This window comes from Zeus faber (assembly GCF_960531495.2).
Source record: "Zeus faber genome assembly, chromosome: 8".
NCBI classification, from domain to species: domain Eukaryota; kingdom Metazoa; phylum Chordata; class Actinopteri; order Zeiformes; family Zeidae; genus Zeus; species Zeus faber.
Window position 1 is genome coordinate 1,546,436 of NC_137195.1, and position 16,103 is coordinate 1,562,538.

General features: G+C 49.0%; 1 protein-coding gene across 6 annotated transcripts in view; it reads right to left on the bottom strand.

Annotated features, from left to right (window-relative positions):
• The window catches only part of phldb3 (pleckstrin homology-like domain, family B, member 3), a 32,536-nt gene that overhangs the window by 2,000 nt on the left and 14,433 nt on the right, over positions 1-16,103 (bottom strand). For 4 of the 6 annotated variants that reach the window (XM_080005111.1, XM_080005106.1, XM_080005110.1 and 1 more), the window contains 6 exons: positions 13,203-13,380; positions 12,364-12,481; positions 11,943-12,167; positions 10,475-10,682; positions 9,671-9,756; positions 8,831-9,572 (listed from right to left, as the gene is read on the bottom strand). In XM_080005111.1, coding sequence (XP_079861237.1) covers positions 9,438-9,572; positions 9,671-9,756; positions 10,475-10,682; positions 11,943-12,167; positions 12,364-12,481; positions 13,203-13,380 — 950 coding nt within the window. In that variant the 3' untranslated portion in view covers positions 8,831-9,437. Of the gene's footprint in view, positions 1-5,853; positions 5,887-8,830; positions 9,573-9,670; positions 9,757-10,474; positions 10,683-11,942; positions 12,168-12,363; positions 12,482-13,202; positions 13,381-16,103 lie in introns of those variants that run through there. The other 2 variants (XM_080005108.1, XM_080005107.1) reach the window with 2 other exon arrangements.

Consider the following 16,103-nt stretch of genomic DNA (forward strand, 5'->3'; position numbering starts at 1 on the left):
CGCGGGCGAACAGCGAGCGAACAGCGGGCGAACAGCGGGAGCGGGCGAACAGCAGGTGAACAGTGGGAGCTGGCGAACAGTGGGAGCGGGCGAACAGCGGCGAACAGCGAGTGAACAGCGGCGAACAGCGGGAGCGGGCGAACAGCAGGCGAACAGCGGGCAAATAGCAGGCGAACCGCAGGCGAACAGCAGGAGCGGGCAAAAGCGGGTGAACAGCGGGAGCGAGCGAACAGCGGGAGTGGGCGAACAGCGGGTGAACAGCGGGTGAACAGCGGGTGAACAGCGGGAGCGGGCGAACAGCGGGTGAACAGCGGGTGAACAGCGGGCAAATAACGGGCGAACAGCAGGCGAACAGCAGGCGAACAGCGGGTGAACAACGGGCAAATAGCAGGTGAACAGTGGGAGCTGGCGAACAGTGGGAGCGGGCGAACAGCAGTGAACAGCAGGCAAACAGCGGGAGCGGGCGAACAGCGGGTGAACAGCGGGCGAACAGCAGGAGCGGGCGAACAGCAGGTGAACAGCGGGCGAACAGCGGGAGCAGGCGAACAGCAGGTGAACAGCGGGCGAACAGCGGGCGAACAGCGGGAGCGGGCAAAAGCGGGTGAACAGTGGGAGCTGGCAAAAGCAGGTGAACAGTGGGAGCTGGCGAACAGTGGGAGCGGGCGAACAGCAGCGAACAGCAGGCAAACAGCGGGAGCGGGCGAACAGCGGGTGAACATCGGGCGAACGGAGCTGGAAAAAGCAGGTGAACAGTGGGAGCTGGCGAACAGTGGGAGCGGGCGAACAGCAGCGAACAGCAGGCAAACAGCGGGAGCGGGCGAACAGCGGGCGAACCGCGGGCGAACAGTGGGCGAACAGCGGGAGCGGGTGTACAGCGGGTGTACAGCGGGTGTACAGCGGGTGAACAGCGGGCGAACAGCGGGTGAACATCGGGAGCAGGCGAACAGCGGGTGAACAGTGGGCGAACAGCGGGAGCGGGCAAAATCGGGTGAACAGTGGGAGCTGGCGAACAGTGGGAGCGGGCGAACAGCGAGTGAACAGCGGGCGAACAGCAGGCAAACAGCGGGAGCGGGCGAACAGCGAGTGAACAGCGGGCGAACAGCAGGCAAACAGCGGGAGCGGGCGAACAGCAGGCGAACAGCGGGCAAATAGCAGGCGAACCGCGGGCGAACAGCAGGAGCGGGCAAAAGCGGGTGAACAGCGGGCGAACAGCGGGAGCGGGCGAACAGCGGGCGAATAGCAGGTGAACAGTGGGAGCTGGCGAACAGTGGGAGCGGGCGAACAGCAGGCAAACAGCGGGAGCGGGCGAACAGCGGGCGAACAGCGGGTGAACAGCGGGCAAATAACGGGCGAACAGCAGGCGAACAGCGGGTGAACAACAGGCAAATAGCAGGCGAACCGCGGGCGAACAGCAGGAGCGGGCAAAAGCGGGTGAACAGCGGGCGAACAGCGGGAGCGGGCGAACAGCGGGTGAACAGCGGGCGAATAGTGGGCGAACAGCGGGAGCGGGCGAACATCGGGTGAACATCGGGCGAACCGCGGGCGAACAGCGAGCGAACAGCAGGCGAACAGCGGGCGAACAGCGGGAGTGGGCAACAGCGGGCGAACCGCGGGCGAACAGTGGGCGAACAGCGGGAGCGGGTGTACAGCGGGTGTACAGCGGGTGAACAGCGGGTGTACAGCGGGTGAACAGCGGGCGAACAGCGGGTGAACATCGGGAGCAGGCGAACAGCGGGTGAACAGTGGGCGAACAGCGGGAGCGGGCAAAATCGGGTGAACAGTGGGAGCTGGCGAACAGTGGGAGCGGGCGAACAGCGAGTGAACAGCGGGCGAACAGCAGGCAAACAGCGGGAGCGGGCGAACAGCAGGCGAACAGCGGGCAAATAGCAGGCGAACCGCGGGCGAACAGCAGGAGCGGGCAAAAGCGGGTGAACAGCGGGCGAACAGCGGGAGCGGGCGAACAGCGGGCGAATAGCAGGTGAACAGTGGGAGCTGGCGAACAGTGGGAGCGGGCGAACAGCAGCGAACAGCAGGCAAACAGCGGGAGCGGGCGAACAGCAGGCGAACAGCGGGGGAACAGCGGGCGAACAGCGGGTGAACAGCGGGCAAATAACGGGCGAACAGCAGGCGAACAGCGGGTGAACAACAGGCAAATAGCAGGCGAACCGCGGGCGAACAGCAGGAGCGGGCAAAAGCGGGTGAACAGCGGGCGAACAGCGGGAGCGGGCGAACAGCGGGTGAACAGCGGGAGAATAGTGGGCGAACAGCGGGAGCGGGCGAACATCGGGTGAACATCGGGCGAACCGCGGGCGAACAGCGAGCGAACAGCAGGCGAACAGCGGGAGTGGGCAAAAGCGGGTGAACAGCGGGCAAACCGCGGGCGAACAGCAGGCGAACAGCGGGCGAACAGCGGGCGAACAGCAGGAGCGGGCGAACAACGGGTGAACAGCGGGTGAACAGCGGGTGAACAGCAGGTGAACAGCGGGTGAACAGTGGGCAAACAGCAGGCGAACAGCAGGAGCGGGCGAACAGCAGGCGAACAGCGGGCGAACAGCAGGAGCGGGCGAACAACGGGTGAACAGCAGGTGAACAGCGGGCGAACAGTGTGCGAACAGCGGGAGCGGGTGTACAGCAGGTGAACAGCAGGTGAACAGCGGGCAAGCTGTGTGCAGCAGCGAGGCGGGGCTTCAGGGCTTTACAACTCAGTTTTCAAATCATTTTCGTCTGCAGGGCAGCACCTTGCGATCAATCATCTCGTCATCCAATTCCACAAAGTGGGGAGCTTTGTGATGTCATCATCCAATATGATCACATCATAAGTGCTGGGTGTGGCTCTGGGGGGCATTTCACAAGGACACGTTGCACCTTGTGCTGAAATCTGGACTCTATGGGTGTGTGATGGCCGCTCCGCGCAGGATCTGTTCCGGGTCGAGACGAGCGAGAGCAGCAAGTGATGCTGCGTTCCATGGAAACCTGGAAAACTGTAATTCCCGTCGACAGGAAGTGATGCTGCGTTCCATGGGAACTCGGAAAACTAATTTGTGTGGGTAGTCCCAAGGTCTGTCATCCTGGGCTTTTCCACCGCATGATAGCTGCTCGACACCGACAGGAGAACGAATCGCTGCGACTGAACCGGACCCTGTGCATCGCTGCCTGCAGCTTTATTTTTATTTGAATTCACTCAATTCTCAAATAATTGAGAAACTACACAAACTGCTCAGTTCTTTCTGTACTTTAATGTAAACATTATGTACAGATGCTGCTGACATGCTATTCCCAAAACACAGAATTACATAACACAGCAGTGTGTGTGTGTGTGTGTGTGTGTGTGTGTGTGTGTCTCCAGTTTCCTGTAAACTGATCTGAAGCTGCCTCGTCGTAAACTCATTCACATAATGATTAGAGGACGACATGGAGTTGGAGATATTTCAGTTTGGTTGCATCATATATGACATTCCTCTGGAAATCCCTGCGATGGATCCATTACACGGAGACGAGAATCCACAGGACACGTCGTTCTCTCTCCAGTCTTTACATGGAAACACAAGGAGCACGATGCAGCGCAATCTAAGACCCTGGCAACCAAACAGCAAGAAATACACAGATACTGTATTTGAGAAGCAACACCATGAAAATAAATGAAAACTCACAAAATATTGGAAATGGAACGATAGGAATGTAGGAAGGTTTAGATCAAGATGAATCCACCACGGCTGAGACCAACCTGCAAATAACACAAGGTTTCAAATCGAGAGGCTCCTTGAAACCCTGCGCAAGTCCTCAGCTGCAGCCGAGCCAAGATGGTTTATGGCTGATGATCCATTTAACACAAAGAAAACTGAAAACTGATTGATTATCTGTCTGCGTGTGAATCATCATCATCATCATCATCATCATCACTTCTTTGTGCTTTCTCTCAGTAGTTCACAGAAACCACGAGGGTCCAGTCAACAAGAGCTTCAACTGCAGTTCAGCCAACGGCCACTAGGTGCTGCTTGTCAACAAAAGAAGAAAAACAGGTGCGTGTGTGTGTACAGGTGTGTAAAGCGCTTAAATACAGTAAAGCACACGCACACACACAGAGGGTACATACTGTACTGCAGCGAACTGTTGAACCAGCCCTTCTCTTATCAGTGTGTGTGTGTGTGCAGTAAAGTGCTGTTTTCAGCATGTTGAGTAGAACATGTACAATATGTCAACCTAAATATATCTGATGGGTCACACACACACACACACACACAGCGCACATATGTGCTAACGTGCACAAACATGTTTTCTTATTCTTGTTCGACTTGACTTAATTCTAATCTTTTAACAAACACCTCGGCCAAGTAACCCTGGAGACCACTAGTGTGTGTGTGTGTGTGTGACCTTGAGTACTACTGTAAAGATAATACACATGTCATATTTTGTGTGTTTACAGTGTGTGTGTGAATGCACAGTTTAAAATAATAGAACACATAGAATGCAAACAAGTCACAGTGCAGTGCAGGAGATGAATCAACCTGGTTTTCCTCTTTGTCAACAATTATTTTGCCTTTTCCCATAATAGTGTTTTTCCTTGTCAAGGTGACGTCCTTGCCCCGGAGATCTTTGAGTTCTCTGAAATCACCGTTCAGATGGCGACCAGGTCGCTGGAACACAGTGCACCGCCGTGTTTGCTCGTGGACAGGAAGTCAGCGTGAAGATGTGAGAACTGCAGCGGTATGACCCACGTCCTTGGTGTTAGGGTGGAGCAGCTGCAGCTCCTTCTGGTCTGTGAGGAAGCCTGAGAGGACGTCGTCAGCGTGGCTGCTCTGACCCTGCAGAGGCATCGGCCCCGGGGCCCTGGGGCCCTGGGGCCCTGGGCACGCTGTGGAGGTGGGGCAGGCTGACTTGGTCATGGTTTGGATGTGGCTGTTGGAGGTCCCAGGCCATGACCAGAGCAACATTCCTGGCTTGGTTGGTGCTTCTGAACGTGACTGATGGAGGCTCAGCGCTGACTCGTACTTCTTCTCCTTGGATCCAAAAACAACAACTTCATCTTTTTGTTTGATTGGAGAAAATTCTGGTACGTCTGTCCAAAGCACCTGATCCCATTGTAATGGACCAGAGTCCCCTCGTGTATTACACTGTGTGTATTACACTGTGTGTATTACACTGTGTGTATCACACTGTGTGTATCACACAGTGTATTACACTGTGTGATACACACAGTGTAATACACTATGTGTATTACACTGTGTGTATCACACTGTGTGTATCACACAGTGTATTACACTGTGTGGAATACACACAGTGTAATACACACAGTGTTATACACACAGTGTTATACACAGTGTAATACACGATGTATGTGTGTATGTATGTATGTATGTATGTATGTGTGTGTATGTATGTATGTATGTATGTGTGTGTATGTATGTATGTATGTATGTGTGTATGTGTGTGTGTATGTGTGTGTGTGTATGTGTGTATGTGTGTGTGTGTGTGGTCTGTTTCCAAACCAGACCAAACAACACGATCATCGAACCCTGAACCCAGAGTTTCTATTTTTCTCTGCTGTTTGGACTTCTAGGAACAGGCAGACAGGCAGGCAGACAGACAGACAGACAGGCAGACAGGCAGACAGACAGGCAGACAGCCAGGCAGCCAGGCAGGCAGGCAGGCAGGCAGGCAGGTAGACAGCCAGGCAGGCAGACAGCCAGGCAGGCAGACAGACAGGCAGGCAGACAGACTTTGCCTGTGTATGTGACTTTTACATGAACTTCCACACAGTGGACAGTGAAGTTCACTGTGGCCCCCTGTTGGCTGCTCACAGAACTACACTAAACTGCAGTAAATTCCAAAGAAAGAATAACGAGAATAACTCACACAGCTTCCAGATCTTCAACGTTATTGGCCCCACTGAGTTAAGATAAGATAAGATAAGATAAACCTTTATTAGTCCCACACCAGGGAAATTTACATAGTTCCAGCAGCAAAAAGGGGACAGCAGAAAATAGAGACCATATCAAGGAAAGCAATTATTATATTATTATTATTATCATTAATTGTAATAATAATAATAACAATGATAATAAATAATAACAGTAATAATAATACAAATAATGTAATAATAATCAAATAATAATTTAATAATAATAATAACAATAATTAAAGCTGTAAACAGCGATGACCAGGTCCTCAAGATACAAGTGTGGCCTTGGAGGAGTCAGCAAACATACAGAGCCTGAAAATGAGCAAAAAGCGACAAAAGCCACGTAAACAGTGTCTTTCCAACGTGAAGTTCAAGGCTGTGCCACAGCCACACCGTGGGACCGAAACAAAATCTTTTTATTTTGCTTGTTATTGTCTACATTCTATTCAGGAGACAAAATACCCTTTGCAATTAAGTTTTGGAATTCAACATTTTGTGAATGGTATGGATTTTGTCTGTCTCTATAATATATAAACTGAAAACATTACAGTGAATAAAATAGATGCTCCCAACATATTATAAAGGAAAAACAGTTTAATGTCTATTACTGTTCTGCTAATGTGAGAACGGTAATGAAAAGAAAAATCATTTCAAGTGGACAGAAGCCATTTCCTTTCAACATCATGAAATAACATTGATATACTCTGCTAAATATCAATCATATGGATAAAAAATGTCCTCTGCCCCAGAGGTTTCCAAGATCTCAATCTTTGGGGGCATGAGGTTGGCAGGGTCCTTCACCTGGACCTGGGTCTTGATGCCCTCCATGGTGGTGGACTTCTGTAGACCCAGGTAGGGCTGGAGCGTGAGGCCTGGGCTGCTGTCAGAGCCTGGATCACTGGGGGACTTCTGCTCGTTTGGCACAAAAAAGCTCCACCTCCCTCCTCCTCCTCCTCCTCCTCCTCCTCCTCCTCCTCCACCTCCCTCCTCCTCCTCCTCCTCCTCCTCCCTCATTTCCTCTCACGTCTAGGCTCGGGTTGGGGCTGCTGAGTTCAAGTGTGGTGAGGTGGGACGTAGAACTCAGGTTGAACCAGGTCCTGCGACTGACTGAAGGTGATGCGTGGGGACTGACGCAGGAGGGGACTGAAGGGGTGAGACTGGGGGTGAGACTGGGGGTGAGACTGGGGGTGACAGAGCTGATGTAGTATGCCTGTCTTGGTTCCAGTCCCCACTTGGCATTCTCAGCTTCTTTTAATAAATTGACTTGTTTGACTTCCCAGTCTCATCCGTACGACTCTTTTACCCATGTTCGACGCGCTGAAAGTTTTGATTTATTGAATGAACAGTTGACGATAACATTGCTGAATGCCGAAGAACCAATCTTTTAATTACTTTGAATGGTGAAGGTGTCTCGTCAGTCACCAAGTTTAAATTCCATTGGATAAATCCCCTCGGAGGAGTTCACGAAAGTACAAAGCATTAAAATGACCAAAAAGGGACTGAAATTGCACCTTTAATCCAATATGGCCGACTTCCTGTTGGGTGTCGGTCATGGCGGCCGAACAATTGTTTTTAAGTCTGGTGATGTTACATAAGTGAACCAAATTTGTTGAGTTTCTTAAGGCCCCAAAATGCTGATTCAATTTGTCTGAAGAAGAAGAAGAATAAACCGAGGAATAACAACAGGATCCTTATCCTAATAATAATAATAATGTTATTAATAATAATAATAATAATAATAATAATGTTATTAATAATAATAATAATAATAATAATAATAATAATAATTACTCTACCCTGGCTGCTGTGTGCTGAGTTTATCCTGCAGGGATAAAATGCCAAAAGTAAAGTAAGTAAATTATATATTAATACTTATTTTAAGTTCAGTTTAAAAGCTGAAAACAAGTTGAACTGGAAAGAGATTTCTGAGAAAAGGACAGATCTGTCTCTCTCTCCACGTACTGTAGGTGTGTGTGTTTACAAAGAGACAGACAGACAGACAGACAGTAATACTCAAAATAATATTGAGATTAACAGCAGCTTAGAGTTCTCACACACACACACACACTTCTTGTCACCTTGTGGGGACTAATAAAAGCTTATGCCATCTTATCATATTATCCATCCATATCAATAAACAACACTGTGCACAGAACCACATTTGTATATTCTGTATGTTTTTATATATTTGACTATTTGTGTATATTCCACAATTTGTATGTTTACTTCTTTTATGATATCAAATCATAATTATTTTAAATGTGAATGGTCCGTAGACAGCAATAATCACCTGGTAAGGAATGAACACAAAGGAAAAGAGGTTTGTAAGGTGGAGAGGAGGAGGCGGAGGAGGCGGAGGAGGAAGGTCCCGGTCTGTCCTGTGCTCCCGTCCAGCAGCGGCTGGACGGGAGCCCTGACGAACACCTCCCTAACCCTCTTGATGGAACAATCCTTTCCAGAATGACAGCTCACTCAGGAGAAGCGGTGAGGACATGGACACCCCGACGTCTTGACTCTGCACGCCCGTTCTTCCTTTTCCATTGACTTCCAGCGAGTCTGAGGTTTTCTGGAGCACCGTCTAGTGGCCATGCGCCGTACTGCACTTTACAGAACAAGTCAACCTAGACATTACAGGAGCAGTGTGAGGAATGTACGGAGGAGACTTGTCAGAAATGGAAAATGATATTGATAAGTATGTTTTAATTAGTGTATAAAACCATGAAAATAAGGTTTTTCATTTCCTTGGAATGAGACCTTTTTATCTCCATAGGGAGCGGGTACGCTGGACGGAGGCCGCCATGCTGCACCGCCATGTTTCTACAGTGGCCCAGAAGAGACAAACCAAACACTGGCTCTAGAGAGGGCCTTCCACGGAGGCCACCATGTTGGGGGGGTGGGGGCTGGGGGGGGGGGGTGCTCTGAAACCTCAGCGCTAGACGACACTAAACCCTGCACGCTGATGTCTCTCCAACCACCACCACGGCACCACCACGGTGGCACCACCCTGTTCAGCGCAGCTCAGATCAACATCCATTCCTTCTTTTGCATCATTTCCCACTGTTCTCAGAATGTGAATTGTTGATCCAGATTTTTATTGTTCATGTTTTAGGTTTTGTGATTATGGTAACAGACAAATTTTCCATGAACCCAAAGATGAATTATAGCATCAAAAGTGTATTTGTTAAATATTATGATTTGTCGTATGTTTATGACTGTGTTCATAGCTTTTATAATATGTACCAGAGTAAACAAATAAGGTGTGTTAACTTTTAATAGTGCTGCCAGAACTGTTTCATTCACCTTGAGTTCATTTAACTCCATCCATGACGGTTATTATTTGACAAATACTCTGTAGTGTAACCAGGTCCTGTAATACTTCAAAACACCACCAGGGGAGATCAAATCCCAGAGCACACCTGAGCCCATCCTCCAGTCTGGGGAGGGAGGCTGGGAGTGTAGTACCGTGTGCCACCACACCACAGGACTGGGACTCCACCCAAGGGTCCCTTGGGTCCACGTCGCCCCCAGGGGGTGGAGTTCAGTAACGACTGTGCTCGTCTGTTGCCGTGACGATGACGTCCATCCAGATCCTCATGGCCTCGGCGCTGGGAGCCACCAGGAAGAAGAGGCGCTCGTAGGTCTTCACGCAGAAGGTGAGACTGGGACGTGGAGACTAAGGGGGGAGGGTGAGACAGGTTGTCATAGCGACCCATGCATGGTATCAAACTATTACTGGATATTGAACCATCCGGTACATTGAGTTGTCCTCACCGTGCTGGCCGTGCGCAGGTGGTCGTAGTAAACTTCCTGGATGGCCTGGAAGTAGATGACGCCCTTGATCTTCCTCTCGTCACAGTCTGCAGAACAGGAAGTGCTTCACCACCGACGCAACTCAGGCTCAAAGGAGTCAATGCAGAACAGGAAGTGCTTCACCACCGACGCAACTCAGGCTCAAAGGAGTCAATGCAGAACAGGAAGTGCTTCACCACCGACGCAACTCAGGCTCAAAGGAGTCAATGCAGAACAGGAAGTGCTTCACCACCGACGCAACTCAGGCTCAAAGGAGTCAATGCAGAACAGGAAGTGCTTCACCACCGACGCAACTCAGGCTCAAAGGAGTCAATGCAGAACAGGAAGTGCTTCACCACCGACGCAACTCAGGCTCAAAGGAGTCAATGCAGAACAGGAAGTGCTTCACCACCGACGCAACTCAGGCTCAAAGGAGTCAATGCAGAACAGGAAGTGCTTCACCACCGACGCAACTCAGGCTCAAAGGAGTCAATGCAGAACAGGAAGTGCTTCACCACCGACGCAACTCAGGCTCAAAGGAGTCAATGCAGAACGGTTCTGAACTGTGACTCAAACCCACTTTGATTTGTGATGTCACAGAAACATCCTGCTTCACTTCAGCGTTTCATCCCCAGAAAACACCTTGTTCACAATGAGGATCCAGAACGATGCTCACAGGAAGGTTTTACTGAACTATTAGTATTAGTAGTATTATAGTACTAGTACCTGTGTAGTAGTAGTATTACAGTACTAGTACCTGTAGAGTAGTATTAGTAGTAGCAGTACCTGTGTAGTAGGCCAGCCTGCGGTGCTCGGTGTCAAACAGGAACCACCTCCTCCTCCAGGTCTTCACCCTCCCTCCTCTCTTGGTCAGGAAGCCGGCGCAGCTCCGCGGCGTCACGCGCAGCGCGGCGCAGCGCGCCACACCGTGGCCCAGCGCCTCCACGTGCTGCCGCAGGTCAAAGGTCGGGGCGAGGAAGAGAGGGAGGCTGCGCTGCGGGGCGGGGCGCACGAGGGGGAGCGTTAGCAGTTCTGAGCCTGGTTCCCCGCTCCTCCCCAAACAGAAGCTTCTGGATGCGAGGCGTGGCAACCAGGCAACCAGGCAACCAGGCAACCAAAGCAGCTTCCACGTTGTCGTCTGGTCTGAGGCTCAGCTTTTTGACCCTCGTGATAAATGAGTTTCATCCCAAATATATGAATATATTTCATATATTCATATATTTCATATATTCATATATTCCAGATTTGAGGCAGTGGATGGTTCCTTCTGAGCAGAGAGGTCTTCTCCGTGTTCTACTGATCATTGTTTTCTCTGTGGTTTGGTGTTTTGGGAACTGGAAAAAGCTGTGGTTGAACCCTGACGCCAACAATCTATGATTGTTATTGACATTTGGGGCGTGAGACGCAGGCCATGACCACACCCATGAGGACACGTTTCAAAAACATTGCCGTCCACACGAGCGTTTGGGCGGCGTCCGTCCACTCCCAAACGCCGCCAACGCTGCTTCCGTTTCTTGACCATCATGCACAGGAAACGGGTGGAGGTTGAGGCCAGGTTCTATGACGCAGCGTGGCCCCCTGCTGGCCTGGAGCCTCATGTCAGCGTTTTAAACGGTTCTCGGGTAGACAGGACCTTTTTTGTTTTTTGTTTCTTTTTTAAATGGAGGGGGAAATACATTTTCAGAAAAATCCATTTAGTTGTGGACACCAACACAGCACAGCTTGGTCAACCGCCCAAACAGGGGACAACTAAATACTAAATAGTTTTGCATGAATAAAAACCTTGTGTTGGATAATAAATAGTTGACTATCATACACACAGTAGAGAATCATCTTTTCTCTGATGTGTAAATGCTGAGTTTGATGCTCTCCCTGCCTTTGTAGATTTGTTTTTAACTTTGTTACCTGACACATACGACGTCCCCGTAGTGAGTCTGTGATTATTTGGATAAAGTTTTTTCTATCTTCCTTTTATAAAGCTGCAGGTGATCTCCCCCTCCCTGCAATGCACACAACCACCAAGCTTTATGTAAATTAATGTGTGACAACGTCATCAATATGTAAATGAGTGCATGAGGTCATCAGGCTGATTTTTAGCAGCGTTTGGAACTAGCGCTGACGACTGTCATTGGTAAGGAGCTGGCAACACTGGTCCTTGCGTCCTCTGTCATTACTGGAGGAAGTCTCTGATCCGTGTGGTCCAGGGGGCGTGGCCTCGCCTGGATGGAACAGACTATACTGGGTGTGGTTTTACCTCGGGAGAGTTGGGGGCTGGCCCCGGGCGTGGGGGCTCCTCGGTGCCCGGGCTGCGTGGGGGATCCGGGCCGGGCTGAGGCTCCGGACCGGGTCCTGGAGCGGGTCCTAGAGCGGGTCCTGGAGCGGGTCCTGGAGCGGGTCCTGGAGCGGGTCCTGGAGAGGGTCCTGGAGAGATCAGCTCCCTGTGCCAGCGCTCCTCCAGCAGCTGCCGCGTCCTCTCTTCCTGGTCATGGAAGGTTTTGAACACGGTTCATTTGACCTCATCAGTGACTAAATGTTTCAATGACAGATAAGCAGGAACATCCAGAGGTTACAATTTATTTACACCCGGATATTCAACTTTTTTATTCTCCATATTATTGTGCGACGGGTGAGAATGTGGCGGGTTGAGAATGTGACGCGTGTGGAAGGCGACTCACCCGCTCACGGAGCAGCCTCCCCCGCTCGGCCCGTGCCTCCCTCAGCCTCCTCTCGATCTCCTCCAGGTCCAGGAGGCCGACGGGCGCACGGCAGGAGTGCGGGGACACAGCGATTGTCCTGACAACACAGGTTAGATACCTGAGTGTTGTTAATATTATTCGTAATAATAATTTATATTTGACTATTCTACACATTTCAAAATATATGAAGAATGACACTAATTTTATTAATAATAATAGTAAAAATAATAATGATAGAATTGACAATAATAATAAAAACAATAATAACAGTATTTTTAATAATAATAATCATTTATCTTCATTTATCTGTGAATATATTAAATAAATAAATAAAGCTACAGAAAACATTTTATTTTTGATAAAACATAATTTTTCTGTTGAATTTCTTCCGCTTTGGTTTTGGTTTGTATGTTTCCTGTGTTAATAAAGCTTTGAACCGAACTGAATAGAAATGAAGAGAGATATGTTCATACATCATCTTCATATCTTCATGTATGTATTTCAATTTTCCATAACAACTTTTACATTTTTCTCTTTACTAATATTTTAACAGCAATATTAAAAAGCTTGTATTTCAGGCTATCTTCATTCATGTATAGTCACATCACTTTTTCACTGCAACATTTCTTCTTTCTTTTAATGTTATATTTTTCATTTTTTCCTTTGTCAATCTGTGTTAATAAAGCTTTGAATTGAATTGAAATTGACCTAGAGAGTGAAATTTAACTTAAAGTGTAGTTTAAGTGCAAATGAATAATGAACCCCATATCTCCAAATTCACGATCAAAGGTGGCGATGATGCTGGTGCTCGCCCCCACCTGGCCGCCCTGGAGCTGCTGCTGCTGCTGCTGCACGGCGTCAGCATCCCCGCGCTGCTGCTGCTGGTGCCACGCCCGGCGCCGTGCACGCTCACAGGCCCGTTACCGAGCCTCTGGGAGGGGAGGGAGGGGGAGTAGAAACCCACCGAGTTCTGAAGGTCCGATTCCCTCACCAGGCCTGGGGGAGAGGGGGAGGGAGAGAGAGGGGGGAGCACAGGACAGGTTAGTGGTACAGGTATACAGGGTATGAATTAAAAATTATAAATGTGTTATTTACTGTTGTGAAAACTACCTTGAAACTGAGTGGAGGAAGGAATGAGACTAGAGGCTGACCTGGATGGAGGTGATGGGGTCAGGGTGGCTGCATACCTGTTGCTCATTGGTTGGTGTAACGAGCAGCAGGTAAAACCCACATCCCCACACTCACTCAGGAGAGGAGCCCTGTCATGACATGTTCCAACTGCTCCTGGCTTGTTCCAGCTAGCCTCCTCTCTACATTAAACTGCTCCTGGCTTGTTCCAGCTAGCCTCCTCTCTACATTAAACTGCTCCTGGCTTGTTCCAGCTAGCCTCCTCTCTACATTAAACTGCTCCTGGCTTGTTCCAGCTAGCCTCCTCTCTACATTAAACTGCTCCTGGCTTGTTCCAGCTAGCCTCCTCTCTACATTAAACTGCTCCTGGCTTGTTCCAGCTAGCCTCCTCTCTACATTAAACTGCTCCTGGCTTGTTCCAGCTAGCCTCCTCTCTACATTAAACTGCTCCTGGCTTGTTCCAGCTAGCCTCCTCTCTACATTAAACTGCTCCTGGCTTGTTCCAGCTAGCCCCCTCTCTACATTAAACTGCTCCTGGCTTGTTCCAGCTAGCCTCCTCTCTACATTAAACTGCTCCTGGCTTGTTCCAGCTAGCCTCCTCTCTACAATAAACTGCTCCTGGCTTGTTCCAGCTAGCCTCCTCTCTACAATAAACTGCTCCTGGCTTGTTCCAGCTAGCCTCCTCTCTACATTAAACTGCTCCTGGCTTGTTCCAGCTAGCCTCCTCTCTACATTAAACTGCTCCTGGCTTGTTCCAGCTAGCCTCCTCTCTACATTAAACTGCTCCTGGCTTGTTCCAGCTAGCCTCCCCTCTACATTAAACTGCTCCTGGCTTGTTCCAGCTAGCCTCCTCTCTACAATAAACTGCTCCTGGCTTGTTCCAGCTAGCCTCCTCTCTACATTAAACTGCTCCTGGCTTGTTCCAGCTAGCCTCCTCTCTACATTAAACTGCTCCTGGCTTGTTCCAGCTAGCCCCCTCTCTACATTAAACTGCTCCTGGCTTGTTCCAGCTAGCCTCCTCTCTACTATAAACTGCTCCTGGCTTGTTCCAGCTAGCCTCCTCTCTACTATAAACTGCTCCTGGCTTGTTCCAGCTAGCCTCCTCTCTACAATAAACTGCTCCTGGCTTGTTCCAGCTAGCCTCCTCTCTACATTAAACTGCTCCTGGCTTGTTCCAGCTAGCCTCCTCTCTACATTAAACTGCTCCTGGCTTGTTCCATCTAGCCTCCCCTCTACAGCAAACTGGTGTCTACAACCCATCGTCTTGGATGGGGTGTGGTAGGCAGAACTGCCACAGAGGCCATTTTGGGAATCCTGTTTTCTAAGAGATTCCCTTCTTTTCCCTTGAGTTTCATCGTATCGTTAAAAAAAGAACACTGACCTCTGGTGGAGACTTTTACACAGCCCTACAGCGATCAATGTGTTTATATCTCAATTAAATCCAAGAAGCAACTGTGCCTTTTTGTGGAGAAAACCAAAACCCCCTTTCCATATTTTCGGAACTTTATGGGGCTTTTTGTTGTAGGGTCTAGTGGTTTGTCTGGTAAATCCTGTTCTCCGTAGCAGCTTTAACCCTTCATGAGACACACCCTGGATCCAGGAGAGTGAAAGGCAGCCGAAACAAACAAACAGACGTCAGGAGGACGAGTGACTCAGAAGGAAAACCTCCATGGTTCCCGATCCGCTCCCACGGCAAGCAGCAGATATTCACCCTTCAGTTCATCCTCCTCATGCTGAACAACTGGATCAAGGACCATGAGGGTCAACGGCCCAAACAGGGGACGCCGCACGCCCCACCAGGCTTCACTCAGATCGTGTTCAGGAAACAACCACAATGTAAACAGAAGAAACCGGTCGCAAGATGAACAGAATATTAAGTTTGACATTAGAATGTCTCTGTTGTTCCAGGACCTGAGGCAGCACGTTGGATCTGAACCCTGACAGTCACAACTGATACTTACAACTTTCAAACAACACTGAAAAGTATTTTATTATTATAGTATTATAGTAGATACTGTAGAGTATTGATATTCAATATCATTTTTCAACACAGAGGGCTGGAAACTGAAAACACCTGTAGTACTTAAAGTACCAAGTGTGTTTCAGAATATTATTTAGAATTGTATTTGTTTTGTGTTCTTCTAAGCTTTTTTGGAACGCGGTATAAAGCAGTATCATACATACCACACTTGGTATCACATATACGTTATAACAGTGTGTATGTGATAATGCAGTATAAAGTGGTATAACTTGGGATAACGTGGTAAAATGTGGTATAACATGTGATAACCTGGTATAATGTGTGGTATTACGTGGTATAACATGTTATAACATGGTATAACGTGTGATAACGTGGTATAACGTGTGATAACGTGGTATAACATGTGATAACGTGGTATCATGTGGTATAACGTGTGATAACGTGGTATAATGTGTGATAACGTGGTATAATGTCGTATAACATGTGATAACGTGGTATAACGTGGTATAACGTGGAATAAAGTGGTATAACGTCATAAGGTGGTATAACATGTGATAACGTGGTATAACATGTGATAACATGGTATAACGTGGTATAAAGTGGTATAACG